A 14382-nucleotide genomic window follows, 5' to 3' on the forward strand; every position below is an offset into this window, starting at 1 on the left:
ATGCAATCAATTATTTTATTTATTATTTTTCAATTACCAATGGCCAGGGTTGTCAGGAAGAGGCCCTTGTCCTCAACGGCCCCCCCTTCCCGAAAGCACCCCCCCATTGTTGAGGGCACGCAGCCTGGTACGGCTTAGGAGGGAGGGGGGCACTCGCTCGTCCCCACCCCCTTTGCTGACCAGCTGGGCTGTACGCTCGGATAAGGGTCTGATATGGACTTTGGGGGGACCCCGTGCCGTTTTTTCGGCGTAGGGCTTCCCCTTTAAGTCCAAACCAGGTGACGGGCCAGCGACGTGTCAATCTCGCCCATGGAGGCGGCAACATTGACCTCCTTCGCTAGTCCTGGGCTACCTGGAGCCACGTTAAAAATGAACGGACTTTTCTCCGTGTGCAGAAAGTCCGTTCATTTCAAAATTCCGGCGGACTAGCGCACAGACTGCCGGATTGTCCGCCGGACACAATTTTTGAGTCAAAACTACTTTCTAAGTCCGCTGGACTTTTGGGAAAAAAAGTCAGCCGGAGCCCACATACGGGCAGATTGTCATTTGATCGTGTGTACATGGCATTAGTCTTTACCTCATCTACCCCACCACTGTAACCCACTCTCTCATCTACCTCATCAATGTACCTCCTGTACATCTGTCTCACCTCTGTTCCCCCTGCTCTCTGTCCCACCACTGTAACCCCCTGCTCATCTGTCCCACCAATACACCTCCTTTCACCTCTGCCCACTGCTCTACCCCCCTGCTTTTCTGTCCCACTACTGAATCCCCACCACTCATCTGTCCTACCACTGTAACCCCCTTCTCATCTGTCTCACCACTGAAACCCCCCTGCTCATCTGCTCCATCACTGTACCTCTCTGCTTATCTGTCCCACTGCTGCCCCCTTCTCATCTCTTCCAGCACTGTACCTCCCTGCACATCTGCCCCACCGCTGTACCCTCCTGCTCTTCTGTCCCATCTCTGAACCCCTCCTGCTCATTTTTCTGACCGGGGGTTGCCTACCCCTGTTCTAGCATTCTTAAAAACAAAATAGATTAAGTAGAAGCAATGTTGCAATGAAAATTTATTTCAGAGAAAGATACATTTCATCTCAACATTAAAAGGATTTATTTGGGGAAGTTACAATTGTACCATTAGAATGGATGGCTAAAACTTGCATTGGACTATAATAGCGCCGATTTTCACTTCCAAAAAATGCTCTTTAGAGTGGAAGTAGACCCATGGATTTAAACAGTTAAAAAAAAAGGCATGCCGGGAATGCTAACTGCACATTGGCTGTGCTCTCAGCCAAACTATCAAACCATCCAATGGCTGGTGTCATAACGAATCACATGTGCAGCACCATAGCAGTTGAAGATTAAACAGAGGCAAAGATGGCAGCTTCCTTGGCTGAAAACGATAGGGGAGTTTACTTCCACTTTAACTCAGCGCTTATTTTGGTATTTACTATAGCGCCTGGTAAAAAAGACATTGGCGCTAAAATGAGAGCTATTTGCAGGTCCGAGCATGCTCAGTTGTGTTGGCACCTAGTTGTACAGAGACAGGGAATGTATCTCTTCTCAGACTTTTAAAGATATTTCAGTATAGAAATCAAATTTTCACATAGTTTAAAAGCAGATTACCTTAGAAAACAATATACCGTATATTTCAGTACCATTTAGGCAATTATGTCATGTGCTAAACTTTATTTCCATGTGCACTACTCCAGGTTTTAGCTATAGTAAATTAGATTTTGGGAGTTTTTTTCTATCAGTGCTATAGTGAATACCTCTTTAGCGCTAATTAGCATGATTAGCGTTAATTTGCCGCGGCATTATAGTAAATGACCCCCCCAAAAAAAATCACACTTTTTGCATTTTGTCACAAAGCAGTGGCTCTGCACCGACACCAATTTAGATGCCCTGAGTATGTCTGAGCATGAAATGTAGAAATGGAATCAACTAATTTATTAGGATATCTTTTTAAATTGAAAAATTTCTTTATTTAGCAATAAACTAAATATTTGTAATAAATCACTATCACTTCTAGTTCGGCCCTTGAGAAGTCTCTTAAATAAGGTGCAGTCATTTGAACTAATTCACCAATATGTGATGCATATCTATAGCAGGGTTTCTGAACCTTTTTACCTCGGAAGAACCCTTGGAAAAAGTTTTAGATCTCAGGTAACTCCTGAAATAATTTTCGGCTCAATAGTTCACAGAACATTGGTGTGACCAGCGAGCTGTTGATATAAAAATTCTTTTTAGAAATAGCATTAAATCATAGAATAAATAATAAAAGTTACCCATTTCATGTGAAACTTGTACTTGTTTTTTTTTCTGCACAGATGCTCAGTTGGGAGTCAAAGTTTAACCACCTCCCGCCCGCCCTATAGCCGAATGACGGCCGTAGAGCAGGCGGGTTCCTTCGCCTGGCCGTCTCTGGACGGCGTTGTGTTTACTTCCGCAATGCGCGCCGCCGAGGGCGCGCATCGCGGAAGTTTTGTATTCGCCGTGTCTCCCGGAGACAGGCAAATACAGATCGCCGTGAACGGCCAATCAAATCGGCCGTTCACAGCGCGATCGCAGCTGCCAATGGGAGATGATCTCAAATGTAAACATATGAGATCATCTCCCATTGCCGTGTCTCTCCCTCCTCACACAGACAGCATGTGAGGAGAGAGAGGATATGTGAGTGATACATTGTTACACTGTCAGCCCCAGTGCCAACTGTCAGGCCCAGTGCCATCTGCCAGTAGTGCCAGTGCCGACAGTGCCACCTGCCAGCGCCAGTGCCACCTGCCAGTGCCACCTGCCAGCGCCAGTGCCATCCGTCAGCCCCAGTGCCGTCAGCCCCAGTGCCATCAGCCCCAGTGACGTCAGCGCCAGTGCTGCCAGTGCCAGTGCCGCCAGTGCCAGTGCCACCTGCCAGTGCCACCTGCCAGCACCAGTGCCACCTGCCAGCACCAGTGCCATCCGTCAGCCCCAGTGCCATCAGCCCCAGTGCCGTCAGCCCCAGTGCCACCTGCCAGTGTCACCTGCCAGCGCCAGTGCCATCCTTCAGCCCCAGTGCCGCCAGTGCCGCCAGTGCCAGTGCCACCTGCCAGTGCCACCTGCCAGCGCCAGTGCCACCTGCCAGCACCATCTGCCAGCCGCAGTGCCATCTGCCAGCCCCATTTGCCAGAGCAATTAGCCAGAGCAAATAGCCAGCCCCATCTGCCAGTGCCATCTGCCAGTGCTAGCCCCAGTGCCATCTGTCAGCGACATCTGCCAGCGACATCTGTCAGCCCCATCTGTCAGCCCCATCTGTCAGCCCCATCTGCCTCCAGTGCCATCTGCCTCCAGTGCCATTTGTCAGTGCCACGTGTTGTCAGTGCCACGTGTCGTCAGTGCCACCTGCCACGTCAGTGTCACCTGTGATCAGCGTCACCTGTCACATCAGCGTCACCTGTCAGTGTCATCTGCCAGATCAGCGTCACCTGTCAGTGTCATCTGCCAGATCAGCGTCACCTGTCAGTGCCATTTGTGATCAATAAAAATGTCACAAAGATTGTATTCAGCTGAGGAGGCATATGATATTCTTGCAGCCGACTTCGGATTCCTCCTCATATTCAGATTGTGACTCTGACGTGGACTACGAGCCTGTCCTCAGCAGCGGTACCATGACAGCCTCAGAGGAGGAAGATGATAGTCCGCCCGTCAGACGAAGGTGCACTGGTGAGGAGGCGGTACCATCCACCAGCACCGCAGAGCCATCCACCGGCAACCCAGTGCCATCCACCGGCACCACAGTACCTCGGCAAAGGCCACGTACAAGTGGGGTGTCAACTGGGCCCCAAAGGGTTAGGTCCCATGCCAGCCTTCCCTATTCCCTCCAGAACCCCTTGTGGCTTCCTCCTAACTCAGGAGAAGCTAACGTTCCCCCTTTCACTGCCAACCCAGGAGTCCAGGTGGACACACACAATTTTTCCCTGATGGACTTTTTCCACCTAATTTTTACAGAGGACATGCTTGAATCCATTGTGGTCCAGTCCAACCTATATGCCCAACAATTTATTAAAAGCAACCCAACGTCCTCTTATGCCCGTCCCTACAAGTGGAGAGCCCTAACAGTGGAGGAGTTTAAAATTTTTTTGGGCCTCACATTTTGTATGGGACTAAACAATAAAAATGAAATATGTGCATATTGGTCATCCCGCCCCATCTATCACATGCCCATCTTTTCCTCAATAATGTCCTGGACCAGATATCTAATGATAATGAGATTCCTACACTTTAACGACAATACCCAGTGCCTTCCCCGGAATGACCCAAATTTTGATAAACTTTACAAAATTCGGCCGCTAATAAATTATTTTTCTCAGATTTTCCCCCAGTTGTTTACCCCAGACCAACACATATGTGTGGATGAGTCCCTGATCAAATTTTCTGGCAGGCTGGGCCTAAAGCAATTTATTCCCTCCAAAAGGGCCCACTATGGGGTGAAAATGTATAAATTGTGTGATCGAGCCACAGGGTATACATATTCCTTCATGGTATACGAAGGGAAGGACACCCAGCTACATCCCCCTAATTGCCCCGAATACATCGGATCGAGTGGGAAAGTTGTTGGGGAACTCATAAACCCACTCCTGGAGAAAGGCTACCATCTGTATGTGGACAATTTTTATACCAGTTTACCCCTGTTCCGCAACCTCCATAGAAAGCAAACTCCAGCATGTGGCACCGTAAGAACGAACCGGAAGGGCTTTCCTCAAAGCCTCGTCAACAAAAGGCTAAGAAAAGGCGAAGCGGCGAGTTTACGGAACGAGGAAATTTTGGCTGTGAAGTGGAGGGACAGAAGGGATGTCTACATGCTTTCTTCGATCCACAACACTTTTGTTGAGATCACCAGGAGGGATGGCCCAATACAAAAACCCACTTGTATCCATGAGTACAACATGTTCATGGGGGGTGTCGACTTGAACGACCAGATGCTCGAACCCTATCTTGCCACGAGAAGAACATACAAGTGGTATAAAAAAATGTCAATCTATTTCTTTAATTTGGCCATATACAACACATATGTAATTTATCGTAAATCCACAGAAAGACCCATACCCTTCCTTGGCTACCAGGAGGAAATCACCACTGCCCTTATATACCCCAACGGCCCACCACAAAACATTCGATCCGATGTAATTAGCAGACTCTCTGAACGCCACTTTCCTGATAAAATCCCTCCCAGACCAACAGACCGAAGACATCAGAAAAAATGTCGGGTGTGCAGCAAACGAGGATTGAGAAGAGACACCACTTATCATTGTGCCCAATGCCCTTCCCAACCAGGCCTCTGCATAGGTGACTGTTTCTGCCGTTACCATACTTCAGTGAATTATTAGTGAAGTATGGTAACCATAACCCTCACTTCCTGCCATTTACCTTCAAACCCCTTATGCCTCTGCTTGCTCTGTAACTGACCCTGGCTTGTTATTCGACCACGCTTCTGCCTACTGATTCTGTTTATGCCTCTGCCTGATCTGGAACTGACCCTGGACTGTTATTCGACCACGCTTCTGCCTACTGATTCTGTACATACCTCTGCCTGATCTGGAACTGACCCTGGAGTGTTTGACCATGCCTTTTGCCTGCCTCTTGGACTGATCTTGTACCCTCTCAGTGGACTAGTGGGATTCATAACAGGGGTCTCACATATGTGAGGGGCTCCAGAATAGTTTTTTTGGATGAAGAAGACAATTTCCTTTGTTTTCTCATTCCTAGATTAGGGTCTGGAGACTCGGAGGCTTCAAAGAGATTTGGGTGGGAGAAGCCTCTACCCCTATCCCCATTCTGTCCTGAACAAGGCCCTACTTCTGCCTGCTGCCTGTAGGACCTATACCATCATGCCTCTGCCTGTCGCATGAACTGACCACACCACATGGATGGACCATGTTCCTGCCTACTACCAGGATCAATATTTTGGCAATGCTGACGATCTCTGCCTACACTGACCTTGAACTGTATATGGACAGTATCCCTGCCTGCTGCCAATATTGACTATGGACAGTATACCTGCCTGTTGCCTGGAAAATTGTGTTCACTTTTGCTGACCAAGTCCCTGCCTGCTGCCTGGACCAGTGCTATCATCCTGTGGACAACTGTGCTGCTAAAACCACAGGTAATCTTTTGTTTACTCTTTTCTCAGCAGAATGTATTTTGGGGTGTAATTCTTGGTATGTGCATGCTATGTCTCCCTGGAACACCTGATGGTGTTCCTTGCATGTTGGGCCTCTGTATGTGGCCAAGCTGTGTAAAAGTCTCACATATTTGGTATTGCCATACTCAGGAGGAGTAGAAGAATGTATTTTGGGGTGTCATTTTTGCTATGTACATGCTATGTGTTGGAAATATCTTATAAATGGACAACTTTGCATAAAAAAAAATGCGTTTTAATTTTTTTCCACATTTTCCCGAAACTTCTGAAAAAAAATAAACCATTCAAAAGACTCAATATGCCTCATAGATTATACATTGGGGTGTTAGCTTTCCAAAATGGGGTCACTTTGTGGGTATTTCCATTGTCCTGGTGCTCCAGGGCCTTCAAAACTAATAGGTGGTTGAGAAATAAGATGTGTAATTTATGCTCCTAGAACGCCTGATGGTGCTATTTCAATATTGGGCCTCTGTATGTGGCCAGGCTGTGTAAAAGTCTCACACATTTGGTATCGTTATACTCAGGAGGAGTAGTAGAACGTATTTTGGGGTGTCATTTTTGCTATGTACATGCTATGTGTTGGAAATATCTTATAAATGGACAACTTTGCGTAAAAAAAATGCATTTAAATTTTTTTTCCACATTTTCCCAAAACTTCTGGAAAAAAAATGAACCATTCAAACGACTCAATATGCCTCATAGATTATATGTTGGGGTGTTCGCTTTCCAAAATGGGGTCACTTTGTGGGCATTTCCATTGTCCTGGTGCTCCAGGGCCTTCAAAACTGTAATAGGTGGTTGAGAAATAAGATGTGTAATTTATGCTCCTAGAACGCCTGATGGTGCTATTTCAATATTGGGCCTCTGTATGTGGCCAGGCTGTGTAAAAGTCTCACACATTTGGTATCATAATACTCAGAAGGAGTAGCAGAACGTATTTTGGGGTGTCATTTGTGGTATACACATGCCATGTGAGAGAAATAACCTATTACATTGAAAATTTTGTGAGAAAAAAAATAAATAAAAAAAATCTTCATTTTGTAAAGAATTGTGGGAAAAAGATGACAACATCAAAAACCTCACCATGCATCTTAGTAAATACCTTGGAATGTCTACTTTCAAAAAAGGGGTCATTTGGGGGGTATTTGTACTTTCCTGACTTGTTCGGGTCGCAAGAAATGAGATAGGCCACCAGTACATCAGGTGTGATCAATTTTTTATGATTCGCACCACAGCTTGTAGACTCTCTAACTTTCACAAAGACCAAATAATATCCACTAATTTGGGTTATTTTTACCAAAGATATGTAGCAGTATAAATTGTGGCCAAAATTTATGAAAAAAAAATTATAATTTGCAAAATTTTATCACAGAAACAAAGAAATATGCGTTTTTTTTCAAAATTTTCGGTCTTTTTTCATTTATAGCGCAAAAAATAAAAACCCCAGAGGTGATCAAATACCACCAAAAGAAAGCTCTATTTGTGGGAAAAAAAGGACACAAAATTCATTTGGGTACAGTGTTGCATGACTGAGTAATTGTCATTCAAAGTGTGAGAGCACCAAAAGCTGAAAATTGGTCTGGTCAGGAAGGGTGTTTAAGTGCCCAGTAAGCAAGTGGTTAAGATAAGCAGAGTAAAGGATGACAGCGGAGCAGAGTAGACATGTGCAGAACAGCAAAAAATCTTTCATTTTAGATATATTCGTTATGTTAATGATCTTGTTTTGTGTTGTTTCGTAATATGTTTAGTTTGTTAAATTTCTTTTCTTTACTAAATTTTTTAACAAATTCCAAATTTTCGTAATGACTCCAATTCAGATCAATAGTCAAAAAATGATCGACCAATTTGAATTCTGTGTGAATAGCTGGTTGTTAACCATTTTAGCTCTGGAAGGTTTACCCTCCTTCATGACCAGGCCATTTTTTGTGATACAGAACTGCATTCATTTAACTGAGCATTGCGAAACTGTACAAATAAAGTTTTTGCCTTTTTTTCCCCATAAATAGAGCTTTCTTTTGGTGGTATTTGATCATCTCTGTGGTTTTTATTTTTTATGCTATGAACAAAAAAACCCAGACAATTGTAAAAATAAAAAAACAATATTTTTTTTTACATTCTTTTATAAAACATACCCAATAAAAAAAAAATGTCAAAATTAAATTTTTTCATCAATTTAGGCCAATATGAATTCTGCTGCATATTTTTTTAAAAATCCCATTAAGCGTATATTGATTGGTTTGCGCAAAAGTTATATCATCTACAAACTATAGGATATTTTTATTTTGTATATTTTTTTTTTACTAGTAATGGCAGCAATCAGCAACTTATAGCGGGACTGGGATATTGCGACAGACAAATCTGACACCTAACTGGCACTATTGACACTTTTTGGGGTCCAGTGACACTAATATAGTGATCAGTGCTAAAAAAAAAATATTCACTGTCACTGTACTAATAACATTGGCTGGAAAGGGGTTAACACCAGGGGTGTTAAAAGGGTTAACTGTGTGCCTAGGTTGCACTTACTCACTGTGGGGGAAGTGCTTTGACTAAGGGAAGGCAAAGATCCGTGTTCCTGCTTTGCAGAAACACAGGGTCAGTGCCTTTCCTTCTGACAGAATGACAATCTGCCTTGTTTGCATAGGCAGGTTGTCATTCTGCCTGTGTCATCGGTGGGTGCCAGCGGATATTGAGTCCGTGGTACCCACCACTGGGCTCCTGCTGTGTGTAATCACAGCGGATATGGGTCACCGGCATTGTGCACCTTAGACGTGAAAGTGTCAGATCATGTACTAGGTACCTGATCTGGCACAGAGCTCCCACTTTGCCGCAGTATATATGCAGTGGGCGGTCGTTTAGTGGTTAGGTAGTGGGCCACGATTCCAGCCGCTGCATCCTTAACAACCGATGACTCATCAGCTGTCAATGAGCTTCCAGACTGACAGCTGAAATGTAAACAAAACAATTCCGGCAATTGAAAATTCAGAAACTAACAGCATGGGGTCCCCCATATCCATACCAGGCCCTTCTCCGAGCATGCAGCCTGGCAGGCCAGGAAAGAGGGGGGCGAGTGAGTGCTCCTCCTGAAACATACCAGGCCATATGCCCTCAACACGGATGGGTGCTCTGGGTCTCTGCCCCCCCCCCTGCTTCGGAGCACCTTTTCCCATATTGATGGGGGACAAGGGCCTCTTTCCCACAACCCTGGGCCCCCAGATCCTGCCCCCCCTCCATGTGAATGGGTGATCTTCCTTCTATGATGGCTGCCTTCTCCAAAATGCTATCCAGAGGCTTGGCTCTAATTGCAGCCCATTTAACATCTTCTAATACATGCTGACCTGCAGCAACTGGGATCTAGGATGGAAGTTATGGAAATGAAAGCTGACCAATCTGTTGCAAAAATGAACTAAAACGCGGTTAGAATTCAGGATGTCCAAGCAGTGGTGTCACTAGGGTTGGTGTCACCCAGTGCAAAAAAAATGGTTTCACCCCCCCACCAACTATAGTCCCCCTTCAGTACAGATCCCCCTCCACTAACTAAAGACCCCACTCCCACAGTATAGATCCCCCTCCCTCAGTACAGACCACCCTCCATCAATATAGACCCCCCTCCCTTAGTATAACCCCCCCCTTAGTACAGACACCCCTTCAGTACAGACCCCTCCATCAGTACAGACACCCTCCCCTCGGTGCAGGCCCCCACCTCAGTACAGACACCCCCACCTCAGTGCAGACCCCCTCTATCAGTACAGTCACCCCCACCTCAGTGCAGACCCCCAGCATTACAGAAACCCCAACCCCAGTGCAGACCCCCTCTATCAGTACAGACACCTTACCTCAGTGCAGACCCCCTCTACCAGTACAGACACCCCCACCTCAGTGCAGACCCCCACCTCAGTACAGACACCCCCACCTCAGTGCAGACCCCCACCTCAGTACAGACACCCCACCTCAGTGCAGACACCCCCCACCTCAGTGCAGACCCCACCTCAGTACAGACACCCCTACCAGTACAGACACCCCCACGTCAGTGCAGACCCCCCAGCATTAGACACCCCCACCTCAGTGCAGACCCCCCTCAGTGCAGACCCCCCAGCAGTACAGACAACCCCCAGTGGAGACCCCCCTCAGTACAGACACCCCCCCTTAGTGCAGACCCCCCCAGCAGTACAGACACCCCCCAGTGCAGACACCCCTCAGCACAGACACCCCTCAGTGCAGACCCCCCCAGTGCAGACCCCCCCAGTGCAGGCACCCCAGCAGTACAGACCCCCTCTCCGTGAAGACCCCCCAGTGCAGACACCCCAGCAGTACAGACACCCCAGCAGTAAAGACCTCCCCAGTGCAGACACCCCCCCAGTGCAGACCCCCAGCAGTACAGGCACCCCCTTTACATACCTCAGAACAGCAGATACACACAGCGGTGTGTGTCTCTCCAGCTCAGGCTCCTCCTCCTCTGTGGATCTAAACAGAGAGGAGGGGAGGTGGCTTTGTTCCACTCTGCTGAGGGACACCGCCGCGGTGTGAGACACAGGGCAGCGGCGGTGTTAGCGGTGCCGCTACCCACGGTGTCACCCCCTGGCGGGTGTCACTCAGGTGCGGCCTGCAGCCCCCGCACCCGCCTAGCAATGCCACTGTGCCCAAGACCAGTTAGAAACCACAATATCCAAAATTGATGACCTTGAAAACAGATCCAGGCGCTATAACTTCAGGTTAAGAGGACTTCCTAAATCTGTGAAAGTGATACATCCATCTATTCCGTCATTTATTAAGGACTTATTTCCAGACATTACGGACCATAACCTGGAACTAGACAGGGCACATAGAGCCTTACAACTGCCATGTACAGATAGTCTACCAAGGGACATCATAGTCAAGCCCCACATTTACACGGTGAAAGAAATGATGATACGGTCCCGAACTTCCGAAAAGCTTGTTCAATTCAAAAATCCAATTCAGATCTTCATGCATATCTCCCCTTACACCAGTGTTTCTCAATTCCAGTCCTCATGGCCCACTAACAGGTCATGTTTTCAGGATTTCCCTCAGATGAAACAGCTGGGGTAATTACTAAGGCAGTGAAACTGATCAAATCACCTGTGCAAAATAATGGAAAGCCTGAAAACATGACCTGTTAGTGGGCCATGAGGACTGGAATTGAGAAACACTGCCTTACACCATACAGAAATAGTGGTCACTGAAACCGCTCCTTCAAGTTTTGGCTCAAAAAGAAATCTTACACATTGGTCCTTTCTGTTTCGTCTGAATTTCACCTACCGCAACAAAGGACATGGTGTCTCCTCTTTCCAGAAAGGAGAGTGTCTACCACTACACTTGGGTCTGATATTGCAGGGAATGCACCCTCCATCCACCAGCAGGGGTCCATCCTCATGCACAAAGAGACCATCGCCCCCAGTCCTCTTACCCCCCTCTAGCAGAAGCAACAGCCCAAGAGGTGGAAGGAATTCCAGTCACTATGACGACATCACTTTTGTTTGTTTCATTCTTCCTTGACTGGACCACTTGGAGGTCCCCTCACATTCGTTGTCTGATGCTCTATCTCCACCCTGGATGTTTGCTACCCTTTCTCCTCCTTTTTCTCCTCTCTTTTTTGAGGAACATCATCTGGGGGTGGGACAGGGAGTGGGGACCGAAGTTTTATTTTGTCTTGTTTTTCTAAAAGTTTAGTTACATGTTACTTTACTGATGCAAGAGGGGCTCATTACCCCATATGGGTCAGATTCTGACCTAATATTGTCTCTCTGTGATTATAATGTACTAAATGACGGGCTTCGGGGGTCTTCTCCATATTAGTGGGGAGTCCTGGGCCCTATTAACAGTCAGATTTTTGTTATTTGCACTAGAATGTTGTATAGTACCATGTGTGATGATTACCTTGTCGCTCTGGGTCTCCCGGGGGGGGCACCAATTGTGGTGGCCACCCATGATGGGGCTTTAGGGAGGCCGGAGAACCATTTTACAGCCCTGGCCATAACCAAGTTTTCCCAGTTAATGGCACTCTGTTCAGCTGATAATATTATTTAATCCTCAGGATTTTGTAAGGCGGGGTGACCGTAGCGGCTTCAATGTGCCTCTGTTTCTAAGGGACATACGTTTTCATTTTGGAGACAGATTGATGTTCCCATCTTCAAGGGTCATCGACCTTCTCAGGTCATTGGATGGGGAGTGGCGGGTTCCTTCCCAACTAGGTGGGTTTAGGGGTTTCTGTTTTAAGCTGTTCACATACTAGCTGCCTCCATTGTCTTACTTCTTTCTCTATTTCCTGTTTCCTATTTCTCTCCCAGCATCTCTTTCTCAGCAGTTCTACCAGGAAGTTCAATCGCTCCCATTCCCAGGGTCGGAGTTCAAGCAGGTCTGCTGTGGTTCCTCGATGCCAGGCATTATGTCCAAAATGGGTGAGCAATCAATTTTTTCCGAGTTTACTTTCCCTCTGACCCATGGCCAAATTTAGATCTACCAACATAATCATTATGGTTATCTCCCACAAACATACAAGGGCTTATCTCCCCAGTTAAGAGACGGAAAGTTTTCCAATTTTATCATTCCCTGAAATCTGATGTTCACTACCTACAGGAGGCTCACTTCCCCATATTGTACAACCCAACTTTATCCACCAGAATTATCCCCAATTCTTCCTAGCTAACGCTGAGAACAAAACAAAGGGAGTTGGGATATGCTTCTCCAAACCTCTGAATTTCTCCCCAAGGGTGCTCAAGGATCCAGAGGGAGGACATCTCTTAGTTGTAGGCACTATTGATGGAGAGATGTACACTTTTGTCTCCTATTATGCACCAAAGGCCAAGCCGAATCACTACAATCACACTTTGAGGGCACAGTGGTTTTAGGAGGAGATTCTAATGCCGCGTACACACGAGCGGATTGTATGGCGTACTTAGTCCGTCTAAACACATTTCAGCGGACAATCCGCTCGTGTGTGGGCTTCAGCGGATTTTTTCAGCGTGCAGTCCGGAGTACTAAGAATTTAGTTTTTTCCGAAATTCTGTCCGTCGTACTTTGGTTTCAGCGGACAATACGGTCGTCAGTATGCTAGTCGGACGGACTAAGAATGACGTATGCCCAGAAAGGATTTACAGGGCTTTGCTGTGTCTTGGACTTCCTATTTCTAGTCCCGTCGTACGTGCTGTACGTCATCGCGCAAGCTTTCGTCGGACTGTTTGGGTATCCGTGTGTGGTCAAGTCCGTTCAGTGGAAAGTACGACGGACTGTCCGTTGGTTTGTATGACGGACTAAGTACGCCATACAATCCGCTCGTGTGTACGCGGCATTATATAGCCTTTGACCTCTCATTGGATAAAACTGTACACAGGAAACTGAAACCTAAACGTCCCCTAGACAAAGCTTAAAAATAGTGCAGATTTTATATTCACTTGACTTGGTAGATATTTGGAGAAAACTGAACCTGCACGATAAAGATTACACACATTTCTCTGCTCTGCATAACACCTGCGCCAGGATTGACCACATCTTCCTGCAGTCCACCTCAATCCCTATTGCCATAATTTCCACAATCAGAGACACTCCCCTATCACATCTCACCGTCATGACACAATCTATCAAACCTTAGGCAAGGGCCCTTTCAAATGGCGACTCCACGAAGGTCTATTAAGTGACCCAGTTCAGTGTACAACTCTAGAAACTGCCCTGGCAGATTACTTTGTAAACAATGACAGTGACTCAGTGTCAGAAACCATGAATCAGACAGACAGAAGTACAATTAAATCACACTTGTTTATTAAATAAAAAGTAAACAAGTTTCTCTGGGTCCATCGAAAAATCAGCAGTGGAAATGACATAACCCAGGAGTGTAACCTGTTCACGATGGAACTCGCACTTCTCCAGTTTACAATAGAGATTGTTCTCTCTTTAGTTTCTGAAACACACGACATCTGTGTGGTGGCTCTCCAGGGACTTGGAAAATATGAGGATATCATCGAGATAAACCACCACACATAACTACAACAAAAATAAATTCCTGGAAAACTGCTGTGGCGTTACAAAGGCCAAAAGGCATTACCAGGTATTCATAATGGCCTATTCTGGTATTAAACACAGTTTTCGACTCGTCGCCCTCCTTAATGCGCACAAGATTGTATGCCCCTCTCAAGTCAAGCTTTGTGAAAACTGTTGCTCCCTTGAGGCGGTCAAATAACTCTGTAATCAATG

General features: G+C 46.3%; 1 protein-coding gene across 2 annotated transcripts in view; it reads left to right on the plus strand.

Annotated features, from left to right (window-relative positions):
• BMERB1 (bMERB domain containing 1) overlaps positions 1–14382 on the plus strand; it is a 589325-nt gene that overhangs the window by 546034 nt on the left and 28909 nt on the right. The window contains exon 6 of one of the 2 annotated variants that reach the window (XM_077448915.1): positions 12483–12593. The exons of the other annotated variant lie outside the window; for it this stretch is intronic. Within the exon in view, the coding sequence (XP_077305041.1) occupies positions 12483–12593 (111 nt within the window). The remainder of the gene's footprint in view (positions 1–12482; positions 12594–14382) is intronic. 2 annotated transcript variants of the gene reach the window in all.

This window comes from Lithobates pipiens, unplaced genomic scaffold (genome assembly GCF_037356315.1).
Source record: "Lithobates pipiens isolate NorthernLeopardFrog02 unplaced genomic scaffold, aLitPip1_a1.2 Scaffold_22, whole genome shotgun sequence".
NCBI lineage: Eukaryota > Metazoa > Chordata > Amphibia > Anura > Ranidae > Lithobates > Lithobates pipiens.